The 20,487-nt window shown below is 38.3% G+C and overlaps 2 protein-coding genes across 2 annotated transcripts in view; both read right to left on the minus strand.

Annotated features, from left to right (window-relative positions):
* LOC121148078 overlaps positions 1 to 3,055 on the minus strand; it is a 30,758-nt gene extending 27,703 nt beyond the window's left edge. The window contains exons 1-3 of the mRNA XM_040968078.1: positions 2,967 to 3,055; positions 2,617 to 2,719; positions 2,285 to 2,328 (exon numbers count right to left, since the gene is read on the minus strand). Of these exons, the coding sequence (XP_040824012.1) occupies positions 2,285 to 2,328; positions 2,617 to 2,719; positions 2,967 to 2,993 (174 nt within the window). The 5' untranslated portion in view covers positions 2,994 to 3,055. The remainder of the gene's footprint in view (positions 1 to 2,284; positions 2,329 to 2,616; positions 2,720 to 2,966) is intronic.
* A 3,502-nt stretch (positions 3,056 to 6,557) lies between these two features.
* LOC121148193 (ankyrin repeat domain-containing protein 7-like) lies at positions 6,558 to 20,166 on the minus strand. The gene is made up of 7 exons (XM_040968287.1): positions 19,943 to 20,166; positions 16,292 to 16,406; positions 16,031 to 16,204; positions 12,908 to 13,014; positions 10,607 to 10,741; positions 7,529 to 7,599; positions 6,558 to 6,592 (listed from the first exon to the last, which is right to left on the minus strand). Exons 1-7 carry the CDS (start codon positions 20,164 to 20,166, stop codon positions 6,558 to 6,560), a joined length of 861 nt encoding a protein of 286 aa, XP_040824221.1.
* Positions 20,167 to 20,487: the final 321 nt, after the last annotated feature.

Below are 20,487 nucleotides of genomic sequence, written 5' to 3' on the forward strand. Positions count from 1 at the left end.
ACTTTTTATTTTGCAGCTCTGGACCTATGATTATTCTCTACATCTCATGGGTATCTCTGATCACCAACACATAGGGGAAGACTGCATTCCAGAAAGCCAGGCAAGAACATGGCAGTACACAATCCCCAGCATAGCCTGTAACAACCTGTGGGATGTAAGTTACCCTCCAGTCACTGCAGCTCTGGGTCTGGGACAGTTGAAGCTACAATCCAGAGTCACCTGACCATTACATGGGGCTTGGGGATGTCCCCAAGCTGCATTTTCCTGTTTTAGAACTATGTCTCTCAGGGTACAATCCCCAGAACACACTGTGAATTGTGAGGGTTGGGTAAGGTCTGCAGCCTGCAGTTCCAGGACTGTGACACTTGGCTCTAAATGGCACAAGAACATCTACACTTTAACTGTGGGACAGAGTAAGGCTCTATCTGCATTCTACCAATGCAGACCCCCTTTCCTGCCAGTGCACAAACCCCAGCATTAAACCTGTCCCAGGGCCCACAGTGGTGGCTCAGTGGCTAAATGCTTGCTTTGCATGTGTCAGGATCCTAAATGGCCTCAATTTGTGTCCAGCTGCTCCATTTCCCATTGAGCTATCTGCTTGTGGTCTAGGAAAGCAGCAGAGGATGGCCAAAACCTTTGGGACCCTGCACCATGTGGGAAATCCAGAAGAAGCCCCTGACTTCTGACTTCAGATTGACTCATTTCTGACCGTTGCGGCCACTTGGGGAGTGAACCAATGGACGTGAGATCTTTCGTCTCTCCTTCTCTCTGTAACTCTGCCTCTTCAATAAAAATAAATAAATCATTCTACAAAAACAAAACAAAATCCCACTCCTAATGGCCACAAGAAAAATCAAATGTTAGGACTAATAGAAGAGGAATAAAAATAACCAATGAAGTGAAATATCTCTACAATGGAAAGTGTAAAACTGTTGAAAAAAATCACTAGGAATTCAAAAAATGCTTATGGACTAGAAGAATTGATTTAGTTAAAATGCCAATGTTACAGCAATCTATAGATTTGATGCAGTTTCTATTAAAACATCAATGATATTCTTTCCAGGGCTAGGGGAAAAAATCCTAAAATTTATATGAAATCACAGAAGACTCAAAATAGCCTAAACACTCACAAGCAAAACAAAACTAAACAAAATTTTAAAAAACAAAACACAATTCTAAAAAGATGTGGGGGCAACACATTATCTGATTTCAGAGAACTGTAATAATGAAAATGTTACTGGTATGAAAATTGACAAACAAATTAATGTAACAGAATATAAAAGCTAGAAACTAAGGCACTTACTACCAACATATTTTTCATAAAAGTGTCCAGAATATATATTGAAAATAAATTGTGTTAACAAAACTGGATGTATGTATGTATACAATTCAGTTGAGTGTTTACCTTTCACCACATATTAAAATCAACTCCAGATAGATCAAAAATCTAAATTTAAGACCTGAGACTATAGAATTGCTGCAAGATATGGGGGAAACACTTTGAGACATTGATGTAAGTGATGACTTTTTGGATAAGACCCTGAAAGCAAGTGAACAACAGCAAAACTAGACAACTAGGATTAAATCAATTCAGAAGTTTCTGCACAGCAAAGGAAACCTAAGTGATGAGACATCCAAATGGATATGACAAAATATTTGCAAGCTATTCATCTGACAAAGGATGAATACTCAAAATATTTCAGCAAATGAGAAAACTCAGTAGCAGGAAGTCAACCAATCCAATTTAAAATTGGCCAAAGGAATCAAGTAGATATTTCCTAAAAGAAGAAATACACACAGTTAACAAATACATGAAGTAATGCTCATTATCACTAGCCTTCAGAAATATGCTTATCAAAACCACAATGAGATACCATCTCATCCCTGTCACAATGACTATGGTCAAAAAGACAGCAACAGATGTTGATGAGGATGTAAAGAGGGGAGCTCTTATACGGGGATGCATTAGTGTAGCCACTGTGGAAAAACAGTATGGAGATCTCATCAAATACTAGACAGTCACCTGCATATTCCCAGCACCAGGCAAATACCCAAAATAAATGAATTAATTTTAGCAAAGAGCTAACTGTTCCACTGTGTTTATAACAGCACTGCTCACATTATGAACTCCAAAATATGGAACCAACCAAAGTGTCCATCATTAGATGTATGCAGATATATTAATGTCACACAATGGCATATTATTCAGCTTTGCAAAAAGTAAATTCTATCAACTGCAACAAAATTGATGGAATTGGAGGACATAAAAAAGAAAAGACAATACCTCATAATTCAAAGTCGTTTCTATGTTTTCTTCTTCTATAATATCTGCAAAATACAGACACAGATCTGCTAATGAGAACAATCATTACTATGAGTGGTAATTAGACCTACATACATATCTGAAAGTTTATTCACGAATAGTTCACCTAATAAAAGTAATAGCAAGAAAGAATTTCAGAGGTTTGAAGCAGTTTCAGGAGGAAGATGGTGGTGATATTGAATTAGAATGGCAGAATGAAATACCAAAAAGAAGCATCAATCATATTTGTATCTTCACATTTTATTTCATACAAAAGCATTTAAACATATAAATTTTGATCCATATATACTCACCAAATTTGTCTCCTTGTTGGAATTCTTGGATATAGGTTACTTCATCATACCCTTGTGGCATAGAAGCATCAATGTCACCGGCCATACCGGCTAAGGAGTATCTCTAGGGAAAGAAAAAAATACAGCTTCAGTAAATACATTCATTCAGTTGCTCCCCAATTCACTCACTTACTCCTTAATTCACTCACTTACTCATTTATAGTGTCAATAAAGTCAAAATTACCATTTTAGGGAAAGACAATAATCTCTACAGGAGGCAGATTTTATACTATATTCAAGTCAGGGTAGACATATAGTATCTAAAATTAAACTCAGGATAAAAAAGTAGCTTCTTAACAGAGCATTTTTACCTTGGAAGAAAAATGTATGTCTTCCATATCATCACCAACAGTTCTGTTGCAAATCCTTCAGAGCAAAAATATGTAAAAATAAAATTAGTGAAGTATTTCCATTAAAAGCTGGGGAAAGTCAGCTAGCCATAGAGTAAATTGATTTGAAAATGATGAGCATTTCTTTTTGCTTTAGAAAAGTTTTATATTTCCAACCCTTTCATTTTAATGAGATAATTAAAGTAATTCAATCTATAATAAAGTGTGAATTCCAATGGCTTGGCAGAATCTGAGAATTTTGGACTTCAAACATGTCTACCATGAAGGTTCATTTGAAAAATATAGTGGCTGGCATGCATTTTGTTACCTGAATATAACAAACCTGGTAACCTATAGTAAGGTGAAGGATACAGTGATCTCTCTCCCATTGCCTCTCTTTGGTTTATAGACTAAGCTTTGTGATGTAATAATGATAGTCTTGACCACTTGGTTTAGAAATCACTTATTCAGGAGCTTCGTTGCTTCCTACTACCTTAAAACAATACAAAGAATCCTTGAAACATCCAAAATATTTGAGAGCTAAAAATATAGAAGCCTAAGGACAAATGTATAGGTTGTTACTGAAATATTTTTTCTCAGCCAGATTAGAATATTGAATGTTATAAAATTAATATTAAGCCTTTCCTTATTTAGGTACACTTAAACTAGTAGGGCATTGCAAATCTTCTAACATTGAGATCCTCAAAGAGAGACACTAGTGGAATAGCAAGAGTCATGGTACTTGTACCTCTATTTACATTGGGATCATCTAAATATCTTGCTCTTATGCTAACCTATCATTCCCCATCCCCTCATAGCTCTTCTATAGGACACAGTGACTCCATTACAATATGGATATCAGTTTGAATATCAACAAAAAGAATTTATATTTGTGGCTTGCTTCTGAAACATCTTATATTTTGGTTAATGGGTTAATGTAAATGGCCAGTAGATTAAGGGAGGAGACAATTCAATGAATGTCTCCAAGATGTGCGAATAGTGGGATTTTGGTCAGGGTGGGCATGAGAAGGTCAACCAGACAAATGCAAAACAAAGAAAAGAACACAGTGAAGAGAAATCTGATGAAATGGAAGAAAATACTGGCAAGTTATTTAGCTGGCAAACGACTAATATCCAGAATGTGTCAGTACCCCAAAACTCAACAACAGTGGCTGGTATTGTGATGCAAGATGATGGGACACTGCCTGCAGCACCCATTATCCCCTGTGAACACTAGTTTGAGTCTAGGGGACTCCACTTCCATCCAGCTTCCTGCTTATATGCCTGGTTTGGGAGAGGGCAGCAGAAGAAGTGTGCTCGCATGGAAGACACAGAGGATCCCCAAATTCAGCTTGGACCACTGCAGCCATTTCTGTCATTTAGCAGGGTGGGCCAGTGGATGAAAGGTAGCTCACATACCCTCTCTGTCTCTCTTTAGCTTTCCATTTCAAATAAAACAAAATAAATCTTGGTAGAGGTGGGATTCAGTAAAAGTAATAAAATATATAGTTAATAAATTGGCAAAGGGCTCAAATAGTTCAGAAAAGAAATACAAATGGCCAACAAACATGAAAAAGCACTCAGTATCAGTAGCCATCAGGGAAATACAAATCAAAACTTGAGTGAAATAACGCCTCTTCCCTATCACAGTGGCTACTGTAGGAAAGACAGAAAGTAGTAAGTGCTGTTGAGGATGCACAGAAAGGGGAACTCTCACAGACTCTTGGTGTGAAGGTAATTAGTGCAGCCACTGTGGAAAATGGCATGGAGATGTCTTTTAAATCTGAAAATAGAACAAAAAATCCCTCTACAGAATATGTCTCCAACAGATATGACATCATTGGACCAAAGAAATACTGGCTCCACCAGGATTATTATAGCACTGCTCACATTAGCCAAGGTGCAGAACCTACTAAGGTCCTTACTATCAGAAGAAGGGATAAAGAAAATGTGATATGCATGAACAAAGGAGTAATATTCACCCCTTAAGAAGAATGGAAGCCTGTAATTTGCACAAAAATTTGCAACTGGAGGATTTCACCTTAAGTAAAACAAATCAGTGACAAAAGGACAAATACTGCATGTGTTCCCTCTTACGTGGGAACTTAAGAAAAGAAGCCCAATCTGAAAACAGAAAGTTGATTGAGGCCGAGAGAGGTAGGCAGGCTAGAGTTCGGATTAAATAAAACAGGAGACTATGGTTTTAATTAATAAATTGTGACAAATGTGTGGCATTAACAAAACAGAAATGTAAAAATATATATATATAAATGAATAAACTGTGGTATTCAGATCTCCCTTCTGAAACTCTTACTTCTTTTGTATCCCAGTGTTGTTTCACTTCTAACCTGACCTTCCCTCATGATTTCCATTCTCATCTTCTTCCATTGGGTTCAACATCTAATTCCTTTCTATCCTGTTTCATGGGGAACATACATATCCATGGCCTCTTAGTATTTAAAATATTCACCTATAAGATGGTAATGTAGGAAAAAAAAGTACTGAACTCATAGTCTATGAATTTCATTCAACTGTCCTATCTGCCATTGATTATATCTAGACATTACTTCAATACATTTGATTCTCAGGTGCTCCATCTGAGCAGCCGTTGCTAAGGTTATTAAATACAGGCTGAAATAACAAAGGACATTTTTATCTTTTCCTAAGATTCCTTAAAGTCCTGTTGTTCTGCATGGTTTTGATTCTGTGAAATAAATGAGGAATAGGTGAGCAGGGGAAATGGAAAAAATAGAAGAAAACAAACAGCAAGAAAGGCAGAAAAGAAGATATAGAAGTTAAGATTACATAAATACCAGGGAAGAAGAAAAAGAACTCTTAGCAAAACAAAACAAAAACACAAGTTGGAATGAAGGCAGGGGACCAGCTGGTAGGGAAAACCACAAGGCAAAGTCTATAAGGAGACACTCCAATTGGAAAAAATCCTCTGAACAGATGCCAGACACAATTAACATGACATAGTCTATTGCAGATATTCTTCCCTTGTGGTAAATTTTAGAACTTGCCTAATCTCTTTATGTCTTTCTAACCATCTAGGATCCTGTGCCCACGGCTAATTGAGATCTGCCATAAAATCTGTGATGGTGGCACCAAGACATTGGTTACCTCTGTGATTGTTGAGTATATAAGAACAAATTCTAGGACTAACAAGGCTTCTAAGGAACACTTCAAAGCAGTCTTATCATATAACTAAATTGAACTTTCTGATTTATCTGAATTAGATCAATATATTGATCCCAGTGTTGCAGAAGTCTCTACTAATACATGCTAGGAGTGAAACAATCAATTTGGAAACAAGTCAGGCTGTTGGTCAAATCATAAGTCAGCTACTTGTAAGTTACAAGATAACAAGCCAGTTAGCCTCTTTGAATCACTATTGCTTAAGCAGTGAGTGGTAGACTGCATTAACCCATACCTTGGAAAGCTATTTTAATGACTACAAAAAAATAGCAAAAGTACATAATACCTGTGTAGCTCTGAGTGGAATGCTCAACAACTCTTTCATTTTATATGTACTGCGTTAGTTAACATGTACTTTTCAAAATCTATAACATCCTACCTGCTCACATCATCTTTTGAACACTCTTCCCCTATAAGAAAAGTAAAGTGCATTTTAAAGTAACAATAGCATAATGCTCCAAATTAAAATCATAATACACTGATATTTTTGTTTCAAAGATACATATGGGGTGGCAGGTGGTGGGTATAGCAGTTAACCTCTCTCTTTGAATGCCACAATCTAAGAGTGCCTTGGTTTGAATCCTACTTCGCTTCTAAGCCCAGCTCTCTGCTAATATAGATCCAGACAGTGGTGGGTAATGGCTCAAATATTTGGATTCCTTCTACTGATGTGAGAATGTGAGTCAACGGAGTTATAGGCTTCTTGCTTTGATCTGGTCCAATGCTAGCTGTTACACGCATGTGGGGAGTCAACTGAGAAGCTAAGAGTCAAGGGTAACATTAAGAAGCCAAGAGAGACACATATGGCCATTCAGGGTACCCAAGTTTGCTTCCCAACTCTGTCTCCTGACTCTAGATCCCTACCCATGCCAGTGTGATGGCTCAAGGAATCAGCTTAATCCTGAATATGTGCAAGATGTAGTTTGAATTCTTGATTCCTAGCTTTTATATCCATCCAATCCTGGTGAAGACTGGTGTTTGTACGATAAACTGGTAGACAAGAGTTCTTTTTGTCTCTTTCTGTCTTATTCTTTCAAATTATATATAATATAATATATATATATATCTTTCTTTAAATCATTGCCTAATTTAAACAACACCTTACAAAGAAGACAATGGGCCATAATTAAATACATTATTTTCCCTCAAACAATAGTGTTTCAGATTGCAAACTTACTATCACAAACTTCTCAAATAACTCTCAAATCTATAATATTGACAAAAATATACATGGAATCTAATGACTGATTTAATCTTGAAAGCCACTTGGTAGTCAAATCTTTCTTACACTTACTGTTTTATCTGTGATGGAAACACCAGTTACAACTTACTATCAGAAGTCTTACCTAGAAGTTTTTTTGGAAGCAATTTTTCTTTAATTTTTTCCATATAATCCAAAATCATCATTCGATTCTTCCTATGTGTGATAAAGGGATAAGTAAAATTATCACTTGACTATTAGTTTAAAATAACCAAACTTATTAAATTATTAGAGTATTTCAAGTAATATCTGAACTGGTATTAAGTGCAGAGATGTGGTATAGTGAGTAGAGCCACCATCTGCTATGCTGGCATCCCTCATGGGCACTGGTTAGAGACCTGGTTGCTTCTCTTCTGGTTCAGCTCCTTCTTAATGGCCTGGGAAAGCAGTGAACAATAACCCAAATGCTTGGGCCTTTGTGCCCACAGAGGAAACTCAAAATAAGTTCTTGGCTTTGGCCTCGTGGTTGTAATCATCTGGAGTAGTGAACCAGCAGACAGAAGGTAGGTCTCTCTCTCTCTCTCTCTCTCTCTCTTTCTCTCTCTCTCTCTCTCTCTCTCTCTCTCTCTCTCTCTCTCTCTGTGTAACTCTTTCAAATCAATAAATACTTTTTACAAGAAGAACTGGTATTCAAACTTCAGTGATCCTCATATGCCTCAGTATAAGAGCTTTACAAACCTTTCTTAAGCTTGCAACTACAAAAATGTATTCAAGAATTCAGCTTAGTGTATCCTAATAAATTAACCAGAGTTAGTAAGACACAATGAAACTGTCTTGAACTCAGAATTATTTTCTGCAATAATCATTTCTTCTTGTGCCTGTCATTTAGATTCAAACTTTCTTTTTTTAATAAAGATTTTCTTACCTTTTTCATGAAGCTGTTACGAAGATTTAGTGAGGTAATATAAAAGAAACATACCTCACCAAATAATTAAAAAATACTTGCTTGTTCTCCAATTTTATCACTGAAATAATTATAGAATTCTAAATTAAAGCTGGTGTTTTCTCCCCCCTTTGGTAATTAGAGTCAAATGTTGCAGCTTTCAGAAGAAAATATTCCCTGTTTCTAATTCTGACTACTAATTTTTTATGTAGTTTGCAATTCTGAGTATCTCAGGTACTTTACAACTTGTTACTAATCGTATTTACAAATACATCATCTCCCTATATAACATAATTGACTCCTATAATGACACAGTCATTCACACTAGGGGCAGAAAGCTAAGAGGTGTCAGAAATTGACATAGACTACCTCCACTCCTTTTAACTACTGAAACTGAACCAGTTGCTCTTGTCATTGACATATTCAGATTCTGACTTGGAACATCAAACCCGACTTTAATACATGGATACTGACAAGTTATGAATGAGGATAGTGCGCGTAAGCCAAAATAACTTATTTTATGATACTCAATTTATCTATGTTTACTTGTTTTGAAAGACAGTGTTTTTGAGATAGAGGGAGTGAGAGATAGAAAGACCTTTCACGCAGTGGCTCACTCACCAAATGGCTGCAATAGCCAGGGCTGGACCAGGCTGAAGCCATGAGCCAGAAACTTCATTTAGGACTCCCATGTGCATGGCAGGGGCCCAAGCCCTTGAGCCATCTTTTACTGATTTTCCAGAATCATTAGAAGGGAACTAGAATAGAACTGGAGCAGACAGGACACCAACCGGGGATCATATGGGATGTCAGTGTCACAACCAGAAGCTTAACTCACTGCACCAATATGCCAACCCCCAAAACAACCTACTTTAGACTTAAAAAATACTAAAGGTCTTTATTATGAAACGGAATTTAAAACTATGAGGAACATCTCAGGTAATTTGAAGTATTGATAATTTGGAAGGTTTTCATTATAACACAAAACAGTTAACCAGAGGGGCCAACACAAGTAGATGTCAACTCTGAGTTGACATAACCCAAGAAAATACACACATAGGAATGAAAGGGGCTTTAGGTTTACATATTTGGAAGTAAAGAAGTAACACTGATCTTTTCCTACAACCTTATCTGAACCTTTCTAACAGAATGGAATGATTCTAATTTTATTTGCTAGCAGAGAAGTCAACTAAAAGCCTCCAGAACAACTCATCACAAAAATTTAGGCTAAGACATGAACTTCACATAAAGTGTTCTGGGAAGAGTTGGTTTTCTCAGTATATATATATATCTAAATCTAGGAAGCCAAGATGCTTAGCAGGGTGCTTTGCTAAATATGTATGTATTTGAAAGTCAAAAAATAAATGTTGAGCCCATTGTGGTAGCCTAGCAGCTGAAATTCTCACCTTGAACACACCATGGTCCCATATGGGTCCCAGTTCTAATCCCAGCAACCCCAGTCCCATCCAGCTACCTGCCTGTGGTCTGAGAAAGCTGTCAAGGACCAGCCCAAATCTTTGGGACCCTGCACCCGCATGGGAGACCCAAAAGAGGCTCTGGGCTCCTGGCTTTGGGCTGGCTCAGCTCCTGCCATTGAGGTCACTTGGGGGATGAATCATTGGATGAAAGATCTTCCTCTTTCTCTCCTCCTTTCTGCATAACTAACTTTCCAATAAAAATAAAATGAAAAATGTCTTAACATTGGTGTTTAGGTTTGGATCATCATGAAGACTGGCGAATATGCATCAATAAGAGAATTCTAATAGCAAAGTTCAAGAATTGCTAGCGGTAGAGGTGGTTTCAATGGCAAAACTGAAGCAACAGAAAGAAAAACAAAATTATTAGACTATTCACCCCATTGATAAGTGAGATGAGATTCCTTTTGTTAGATGCACACACCCGTTACATTCTTGGAAAATTGAAGGAGAATTTAGAAGATTGCTCCTAGGGCAAAGTACAAAATCTGCTAAAATTGGATAAGTCAATTTCTATCAAACCAATGATAAAAATCAAAGAGCAGAGAGCAATGGAACACCAAGCACAAGGTTGCTCTTGGAATGGTGTGCGCAAGGTTGGGACCCCTGAGGATAAAATGTTCAAGCAATATGGTGATATTCACTGATGCTTATCACTAATCAGCACTTCTGCTTGGCTTCTGAGCAGTGTATCATACAGACTCATAAAAATTCTGAAATCTATACCTCACCTAAAACAGGCAACTGTCTTGATTATTTTCAACCTCAACTTAATGTTGGCTAGCATTTGAGTATAAATACTTACGTATTTATCTTAAGTCGAGCATACTTTTCTGCTGTAAATCCATACTTATCTTTACAAAATACATCAACTCCTTTTTGAAGAAGAGTGGCAAGGATAGTAGGTGATCTGTATTGTGCTGCAAACATGAGCGTTGTCCTAAAAGAACAGAGATAACTTCGCTGTCAATAAATGCTCACAAAGTCACTTTGCCCTGTGATCTCATTCCTGACTATGAACAACTGAGCATTTAAGTGCACAGACATGAGCATGTTGGGAGCTCAAGTGCACCTCCACAAGTGATCTCTAGGACTAATGGGACCAAAGTGAAGCCTCTTGTCCAAATGAGGTATTCCACAGAAGTTCTACTTAAAGCCCTCTAGTGGGCAACAACTGCTGAGTTCATTTATGTAAATTAGGCAGAGATATGAATGAAGAATTCACCATTTTTCCAGGTAAAACCTTTCATAGTATAATGGTATTAACAGTCATCATAGTTTCAGTTAACAATACTGATAAACATGTGCCAGGGGTCATATTAAATTTTATAGACATATAAAAACTACACATATACATATTTTTCTTAAAAAATATTTTTATTCTTATTAGAAAAGCAGATTTAGAGAGAGATGGAGAGATGGAGACAAAGATCCTTCATTCATTGGCTCACTCCCCAAGTGGCCACAATGGCCAGAGATGAGCCAATCTGAAGACAGGAGCCAGGAGCTTCCTCCAGGTCTCCCATATGGGTGCAGGGTCCCAAGGCTTTAGGCCATTATCTACTGCTTTCCTAGATCACAAGCAGGGAGCTGGAATGGAAGTAGAGCAGCTAGGACAAGAACCAGCACTCACATGGGATACCAGGATATGCAAAGCCAGAATTTAGTTACTAGGCTGTCATGACAGACCCAAACTACACATATAATCTTACATATTACATATAGTCTTACATATTGGGAATAGTTAAAATTCCCATGTTGCCATATCTAACAAGTGAGACTTCTGGAAATTAAACTCAGTTTTGTCTATCTCTTCTTTTTAACACCCAATACTTACATTCACCAAAAGAAAAGGTGATCTAAGTAAGGCTATCTTTGTTGCCTGTGCCCACCCTGGTTTTGATTCCCAGATCTAGCTTCAGACTCCAGCCTCTTACTATTGCAAACCCTGTAGGGCAATAGTGATGGATGAAGTAACTGGATTCCTGCAACCCACATGGGAGACTATTTCTGTCCTTAACTAAGTTTCAAGCTGGCCAAGCATGGGCAGTTGCAGGTGTTTGGGCAGGGAAACTGTGAATGGCAACATTATCAGTTCTTTCTCTTTCTATCTCTCTCATGCAACCATCTCCCTCATTCTCTTTGCCTAATCTTTTTAAAATACAAATCTTAAAAAAAAATTACAAATATCAGAATATAGTTAAAAGAAAAAAACTGGTGCCCGGCGGCGTGGCTTGGCGGCTGAGGTCTTCACCTTGAACGCGCTGGGATCCCATGTGGGCACTGGTTCTAACCCCGGCAGCTCCACTTCCCATCCAGCTCCCTGCTTGTGGTCTGGGAAAGCAGTTAAGGACGGCCCAAATCCTTGGGACCCTGCACCCACGTGGGAGACCCGGAGGAAGCTCATGGATCCTGGCTTCGGATCGGCATAGCATCAACCGTCCTGCTCACTTGGGGAGTGAATCATCAGACGGAGGATCTTCCTCTCTGTCTCTCCTCCTCTCTGTATATCTGATTTCCAATAAATAAAAAAAAAAAAGAAAGAAAAAGAAAAAAACTGGTAACACCATGCAATCTAGTAATAGCAATTTATAGTCACTTAGAAATACCCTAACGTGAAAATTCTTCCAATAAAGTAACTTAAAAGAAAAAATATCCAAAGGAAAAAAAATTGATTTACAACTCCTATTTATGTTTAACATCGTGTTTTCAAAAGAAAGGTATATAAGAAAAACTGTTAAAAAGCTACAAAAGTGTTAAGAAACTCAATTCTGAGCCTTAAACTAGAAGTTAAAGTATATGCTTTATTTTAAAAATAAATTTGAAATGAATCCCTATTAGCTAACAGATATGGAACCAAAACAGATTACAAGTAAAAGCCATCCATCACTATTATAAACAACTATGACTACCATTATCTGTCATTCTTTGTGTTGCCCAGTCTGAATAATTTCCTTTCTAAATAACAGATAATTTGTGCTACTATTTTTCATTATATCTCAAGAAACTATGTTAAATTTATTGATGTTAATTTAATATTCTCGATTTGAATGACTTATGAATAGAACATCAGTAAGGTTAAAAAGAAAGAAAAGCTGAATCATACCTATTCATATTATCAACAGCATGAACGTTTGCTTTATTCATTATAAGAAATTCTATCATTTTTTCTCTCTGCTCATGCATTGCAACTAAAAGTGGTGTGTAGCCATCCTGTAAAACAATTTGTAATTCACATTACATATTTCTCAACTGCACTGAAAGTATTTCAAGGGACCCCAAGCCCTTAGACATGAGGAGTATAGACTCTTCTTGTTCCCCCTTGTGTTTCATGTGTGCTGTACCTGCCTTGTGAAACTTCCCTCTCCATGACCTTATCACGCCAACCCAGACATTTCCATAGCCCACTTCAAACATTTACCATTCACTTCTGTCACAGCATTCATTCACCATGTTGGTACAATTATTTCATTTCCCCTTCAAAATCAAGAACCTCTTGAGAGCAAAGGTTATCTCTTCCGTGTCTATAATCGTCCCAAACTCTAATACATAGCAATATAGGCTTTAAGTGTCTTTATTTATCTCATAACCTAAAATATCATCTGTAGAGCAATTGCTTCTCAATATATACTCCCAAGAATATTGCATTGATTATGTCTTGTGTCCTAATAGAAAGATTCCATGATGTTCTATGTATTATGCTGAGGCCAGGGGCAAACTAAAGGGCACGTGTGTGTTGTATAAAAAGGGATAGCCCCTGCACAGCACAACTCAAGGGATCCCTGATTGCACTAAGACAACGCTACAATTCAGATTTCTGCCTAAGCCTCCCCATGCATACAACTTACTGAGGCAAACTACTCACATTTCCATTTTCACATTAGTTGAGGATATGTTTCCCAAATGGCATGTATATTCCTCAATTGTTTTAGTGACATCTAATTTTCCTTAAAAATCAGGCCCAAGTTGTAATAAAAGGGACTCATAATGTACAATATATAATTTTGCAACACTATAATATTTCATTTATATTTAAATCTTCCAGATTATTAATCAAATGGATATTTGGTTCCTGGGTTTGGGTCAGATTTCACTACTACATGATTTCCCAGCTATATTCTTCCCAACATGATGGTTTTCAGTTTTAAATCTCCCATGTTGATTGTATCATGACTCCACAAACTGAAAAGACACACTGAGATAATCTGTCATAGAGCCTCAAACACAAAAAAGGGTCACAGTTTTCTAATTTCTAATCCTGAACCCCCTGCTTGGGGTAAACATTTGTTGACCTACTAACCTGAGTGATAACAGAAATAACCTCTTCTAAGGCTATCCATAAGCAAATTTCAGCCGCAGGGAATGGTCAGTGTTTGGTAGATAAAGGGTATTTTCAAAAAGCCGGGAGTTATTATCAGCATTATCCCTCACACCTTCCCAACTAAAGAGGAAGTAAAAGAAGGATGGAAGTTCAACAGCATTGCAAAGGGATGAATCAAATAGCATCTATCAACTCCTACTCTTCTAAATATCTATTACGTTTTGGAGATCTGACAATTTATACATTATGCTTAGTAATTTGATGGTTCTTAGCCAGGAGTTTATCTGCATTGTGAAGAAATATTTTAAATATTATACCAGAATAGAATACCTGTTGAAGCCCTGGCTGTCCAGCTCCAATCTAGTTGCCTGCCAATACAACGGAGAAAAGAGTGGCAGTAGTCTAAATAGTTAAGCTGCTGTTACCCGGGATTTCAAATGGGAAATCCCAATGGAGTCCCAGGGTCCTGGCATCAGCCTGAACCAGGCCACTGAACTTGGCCACCCTAGCCATTTGAAAAATAAACAAGCAGGGAGAAGGTATCTCTTACCCCACTCATTGCACCCTCCCTCCCTCTCCATTATCATGACTATCAGTATATATATATTTTTTATAAATGTTACTGAGAGAGTCTAGATGTGTATATACAGTTGTTAAATATTTTCAAACCATTGTGATGAACAATTGAGCTAAGAACTAGTGTAGTAGGCTGACTCTTATCTATATGATTAGTTTGAGTCATCATTTGGGAATTTGATCACAGACAGGAAAGAGACAGACACACTTGCTGAACATTTTAATTTCCCTGGGTAGGAGTACATGAAGGACCAGTCAATTTAAAGTCCAACCTGATTTTATTAATAAGATCCTTTCCCATTTTGCCATAAGGCAATCTAGGCTTGAAAGGTGAGTTAACACTCTTCTCTCAGCAGTTGTTTGTAACAGAATAGAATAATATGTCAGCTGTCTATTTGTTCTCTCATTTGACACTTGACTGCCACCTATTCACTTCCAATCTAGTTTCTGGAGTCCTCCTAAAAATAGACTTAAGGGCCCAGCATGGTAGCCTAGCAGTTGAAGCCCTTACCTTGCAAGTGTTGGGATCCCATATGGGCGCCAGTTCATGTCCCGGCAGCCCCATTTCCCATCCCTCTCCTTGCTTGTGATCTGGGAAAGCAATAGAGGATGTCCCAAAGCCTTGAGATCCTGCACCAACGTGGAAAACCTGGAGGAGGCTCCTGGCTTCAGATTGGTTCAGTTCTGGCCATTGTGGTCATTTGGGGAGTGAATCAGTGGATGGAAGATCTCTCTTTGTCTCTCCTCCTCTCTGTATATCTGACTTTCCAATAAAAATAAATTTTTTTAAAGGACTTAAAATGTGCAACTTACTCTTATTTTCAAAACAAACAAAATTAATAATGATCACACTCCACATAGAGGACCACTTTGTCTACACATTTAAGTTTAGAAATACTATATTGTTAGTATTTTTCCCTCAAGTGCCTAACTTTCAAATTGCTGACTTCTGTCTCTATTGCCCTTTCCAAGTTTCCCTCTTAAGTCTTGCCACAAAGATTTACATAGGAAATCAACAACAGCAAGCTTCCTACTTACTGCATCACACCTTGTGTTTAAACTAAAGCCATCTCTAAGACAAAAATTTATGTTCTTGTGTTGTGTTACCCTAGCTAGAAAAAATTGAAGAAAAAATAGTTCTACCTTCAATAAATTTAGTATTTTCCTGAATATTACTTTTGTAAGAATATCAATATTTAAAATGGTATCTGGACAATTTGAAAATGTTCATGCAAGAAATGCTTCAACTTATGAATATGTAAAACTGACTCTAAGTACTATAATATTAAGACACGTGCATTTCAAGTTGTTTAAAAAGAGTTGAATTTGTACCTTATTTTTTGCTTCGATATCTGCACCGTATTTAAGCAGTTGTTTCGCCATGTCTAAATTCTCACTGTATGCAGCATAGTGGAGAGCAGTGTTAGCTCCATCATCCATATGGTTTGGGTCAGCTCCATGCATCAATAAGATGGAGCCACACTCCACTTCATGGCACTGTGTGGCCTGTCCAAAAGACATCAATAAACAGACTACAAGTTCGGCACTATAAACTAAATTCTTCCTATGCTAGAATGATTGGCTACTATATACCTTTATCAGCGGTGTTGCATTTCTTTTATCCGTGGGATCAATTGTACAATTTCTCTCTATTAGCAGATTCACCACTTGAGGATGGCCGCTCGCACAGGCCAAATGCAAAGGAGTCCTGTGAAGGTGAAAAGCTTTTGAGAAAATTATAATGCATGGTACAAAATAGGGAATTCTTCAAGTCATTGTACGCTATATATAAAATTGCATCCCATGACCCTGCCTTCAAAAGAAATGAAAACTTCTCTTCTGAAGAAAGCACAGTATTTATGAGCTCTTAATGTCACTAATGAAAAAGAAACCTGCGTAAAGAGAAAGCATGGGCCTAACCTTCAGCAGAGCTAGACTGTTTGCTACATGAAATTGCCACTTACTAGCTACCAGCCTTTTCCTGCCTCAGGGTCCTGATCTATAGGAAAAGAGTAGTTACCCCACACTCTGATTCCTGGATGAAACTCCACGCAAGGCATTCTAAAGACTTATAATGGTTAGTTTAGATATACTCAGTATTAATAGCGATACTTTTAAAAGATAACCATTTTAAGTGACTAAAATAATACAAATATCCCGATTTTGGAGGTTTGTTGGAGGGATTAGAGATAACCCAGTACTTCACTGACACAGAGATGAAGATGCACATTTTTTCTTATTTTCACATGTCTGCCATGAGCCTGCTGCTTGTTTTCATTTATGATCATCCCCACTATGACTGGCAGCATTTGAAACATTGGTCCATCGGTATATAAAATACTGGTACATCACACCATCCATGATGCCTTACATTAAATGCAATATAGTTTATCAAACAGGTCTATGGCCAATCTAACCATATGGCTGACATTTAATTAGGTATTAGTTCCCAAACGTCTGTGAGGAAAGAGAACTGGGATACCAAAAATATAAATATTTGATATTTCATCTTATCGGATGAATGAAAATCAGGTCCTCCCGATGGTTACTATTAGCATTTAAAAGTTACATGTTTGTAAACAAACAAATAAAAAAGTCTGCTAGATGTTATCTTTTACAATTTCTGAACTCTGCAAATCTATTTATTTGCAAAGAAGAGGGAAAACCTTCCATTGAAATTGAGTCCTAATTTGATTTGAAATCTCTTAACTTGCTCAGTTTGCGTAGCTAGACAAAGTTTTGAAGGCTACAACAGTCCTAAAACATAAAACATATGGTATGTCAGAAATAGATGAATTAGAAAAAAATAAATAAGTACACTTGGGGATTTAAAAAATGTTAAGAAAACAATAGTTATACCATAGCAATAATAGTTGCTATTTTTATTTTGAGAAAGACACAACTAAAGTAAAATGCTGAATTTATCATTGTTGGAATATATGTAGCAAGTCTATATATACTAAAACACATTTACAGGACCAAATTTATGGTCCTACAAACACAAAGTTTCCTTTTCTTTGCAAAAGGCTAACTATTGACAGAAGACACCATCACCCCCACATACCCACAATACAAAATGAGAATATACTGTAATCTGTGCAAGATTCATATTTCTGTTCTCTCCAAAAATTGTCTCATGAACAACTTTCCTTACAGTTTATATATGTTCATGGTAGAAATCAGAAAAAGAAAAATCTCACATCAGATTTGACTACCTGGAAGTAATACATCTGAGCACATTTTGTACATTTTATTGGCTAACACAAGGCCATATTATCTGGATATGTATCATCCAATATCATCCAGGTTTTTGTCCTCACTTGATATACTCAAGTCAAGCCCACCTTCAATGATCACGTACCAACATATGAATGTACTGTCATTTATATAATCCATTATATGGGTTCTTCTTAATATGTTACTACTTTAGTGACAGAAACAAACTGTGTGTCTATTTGCTAAAGATATATTAGTTTAACAAAACTGAAGGATGAAGGGCATATACACATTGAAAATAAGTTGACACCACATTGCCTATTTGAAACTTCACAAGCAATTTAAGCTTTCAACAGCAGTGCATATAGCACAGCTCTTCACCTTACCAACTGTTTCTAGGCAGTAGTATTTAGTTCTAAAGTCCTTCTCACACCACAGACACCACATGTTGTTTTCTATGCTCACAGATTACTTGTAGATCTGCAAACATGCACTTTTTGAATTTCAAGTTAAAAAGGATTTTTTCTTATTCTTTTCAAAAAAATTTCTTTAAGACAAAGACACAGCTTCTGAGAAATACAGTCTCAGATGTTTTGCATTTAAATGTCTCTTTTTTTTTCCTGATATACAGGAACTTTTTTTTTTTTTTTGCTAAATCTCCCTTGCAAATATTTTTCTTGTAGTATTGTTCTTAGTAATGTCTTTATCAACATGAAAATGTATTGATAAATATTGGCTTTTAAGGTATTGCTTTTTCTTTTAAGATTTTTTTTTTTTTTTTTTTTGGAAAGTCAGATATACAGAGAGGAGGAGAGATAGAAAGATCTCCATCTGTTGACTCACTCCCCAAGCAACCAAAATGGCTGGAGCTGAGCTAAGCCAAAGCCAGGAGCCCCGAGCTTCTTCCAGGTTTCCCACGCGGATGAAGGGTCCCAAGGCTTTGGGGCCATCCTCCACTGCTTTCCCAGGCCACAAGCAGAGAGCTGGATGGGAAGTGAGGCCTCTGGCATTAGAAGTGGTATCCATATGGGATACTGGCGTGTGCAAGGCAAGGACTTTAGCCGCTAGGCTACCGTGCCAGGCCTGGTATTGGCTTTTTCTTATGATAGTTTTCTCATTTTATACACTAGAATTTTTTACATTTTATTCCACCAAGAACTTAGTTTTACCTAGAAATCTTAACTTGTTTTCAACAGTAAGAGTCACTTCATTTACAGTTCATTTGTTTCCAATATAAAAAGTAGTCAATCTCAAGAGGTAGATTCTTTCAAATATGCATTTTGGTGCTTCTGGATGTCATGTTGCGTTACATTCACTTATTTGTCAGCAAATTAATTTCTGGAAAGTAACAACATGTTTCCATAGCTAGAAAGGCACATTTTGTTCATTATGTCACAAGCTAGTGTCACCACAACAGCGAGTGTCAGGCTGCATGCACAGCTCCATTTTAAAACCTTGATTTCTTCAGCTATTGTCAGGCTGGTAATATACACCTAGAGCTCACATGTTGGGGAAAACCAGTCTTCCTAGTGGAAACCACAGAGCCATCTTCCCACTTAAAAGTTGGCTTTTCAACATCCCTCAGCACAGAATTATGTGTGCACTGATAGAACCAACGGCTCCCGGGCTTTCCACAAGCAACGTTAGTCCAGAAAGCAGCATCATTTTGAATCTGGCCGTGCCAATTCTATGAAGACTGAATTTTGTGAGCTAAATTACTGCAAACGCTCAACCCAATGCTAAACGGAACCAGAGGCAGCTCAACACGTGCGGACTGAACCGCTGTGGTGATTGGATTCTGTTCACTCAGCGCAAGGCCAGCACGACCCTCTGTAAGGGGAATCAGGCGCAGCTTAGCCTCCGGCTGCAGATGTGCTTTGGCAGCTGGGCGGCGGGGCGCAAGCCGGGGCCGGGTGGCGGGCAGCCCGCGGGCCACCTCGGGGCAGGGACTGCCCAGCAGCTGAGCGCGGTGCCCACCGGGCCCAGCCGCCCCGCGCGCCCTCGCCGCCGGCTCCGGCTGCCTACTACCTGTTCATCTTGTCTCGGGAGTCTACGGTGACTTTCCCCAGGAAGAACAGCTGCTGCATTTTGACCACATCGCCAGAACAGGCCACTCTGTGAATCCTGCGGAGATCCTTCTCTCGGATGTGGTATCCGAACCGGGACTGAAGCCCTAAACTATCTTCACACGCCACCGAGGCTCCCAAGAGCCACTTGCGCTTTATACCAGTCAGGGTAAAAATCCTCTTCATGATGGAGGCTACCGACGGCTATTCGCCGCTTGGTGCGCCCGGTGTCACCGGCACCAAGCAAGCGGCGACGGCGCAGCACCGAGGCTGCCCGCATTTTACCTCACCGTGCCGGCTGCCCGGCAACGCCGGACTCCACAGCGCAGCCGGGCGCGGCGGGACTGCGCACGCGCACCGAGGCCGCGGCCGGCCAGGCAGCGTCAAGGCGGGACCCGAGCGCCCCACGTCGAGGTTGACTGCTTGGAGGATCTTACCTGTGGGAAGCCAGTCCTTGCCCTCAACTGGGGCTGGCTGTCGTAAGTGTGACACTTCAACATTCTGACC

This window comes from Ochotona curzoniae, unplaced genomic scaffold (assembly GCF_017591425.1).
Source record: "Ochotona curzoniae isolate NIBS_2020 unplaced genomic scaffold, NIBS_Ocur_1.0 scaffold_4683, whole genome shotgun sequence".
NCBI lineage: Eukaryota > Metazoa > Chordata > Mammalia > Lagomorpha > Ochotonidae > Ochotona > Ochotona curzoniae.

Excerpts from the sequence above, each read along its gene's own strand:
- LOC121148193 (XM_040968287.1), bottom strand. The coding sequence starts at position 20,166 with ATGAAGAGGATTTTTACCCTGACTGGTATAAAGCGCAAGTGGCTCTTG. Across the intron at positions 16,407-19,942 it reads TCCCGAGACAAGATGAACAG|GACTCCTTTGCATTTGGCCT; the intron begins GTAGTAGGCAGC and ends TCACCTTCACAG. Across the intron at positions 6,593-7,528 it reads GCTTCCAAAAAAACTTCTAG|GGGAAGAGTGTTCAAAAGAT; the intron begins GTAAGACTTCTG and ends CTTTTCTTATAG.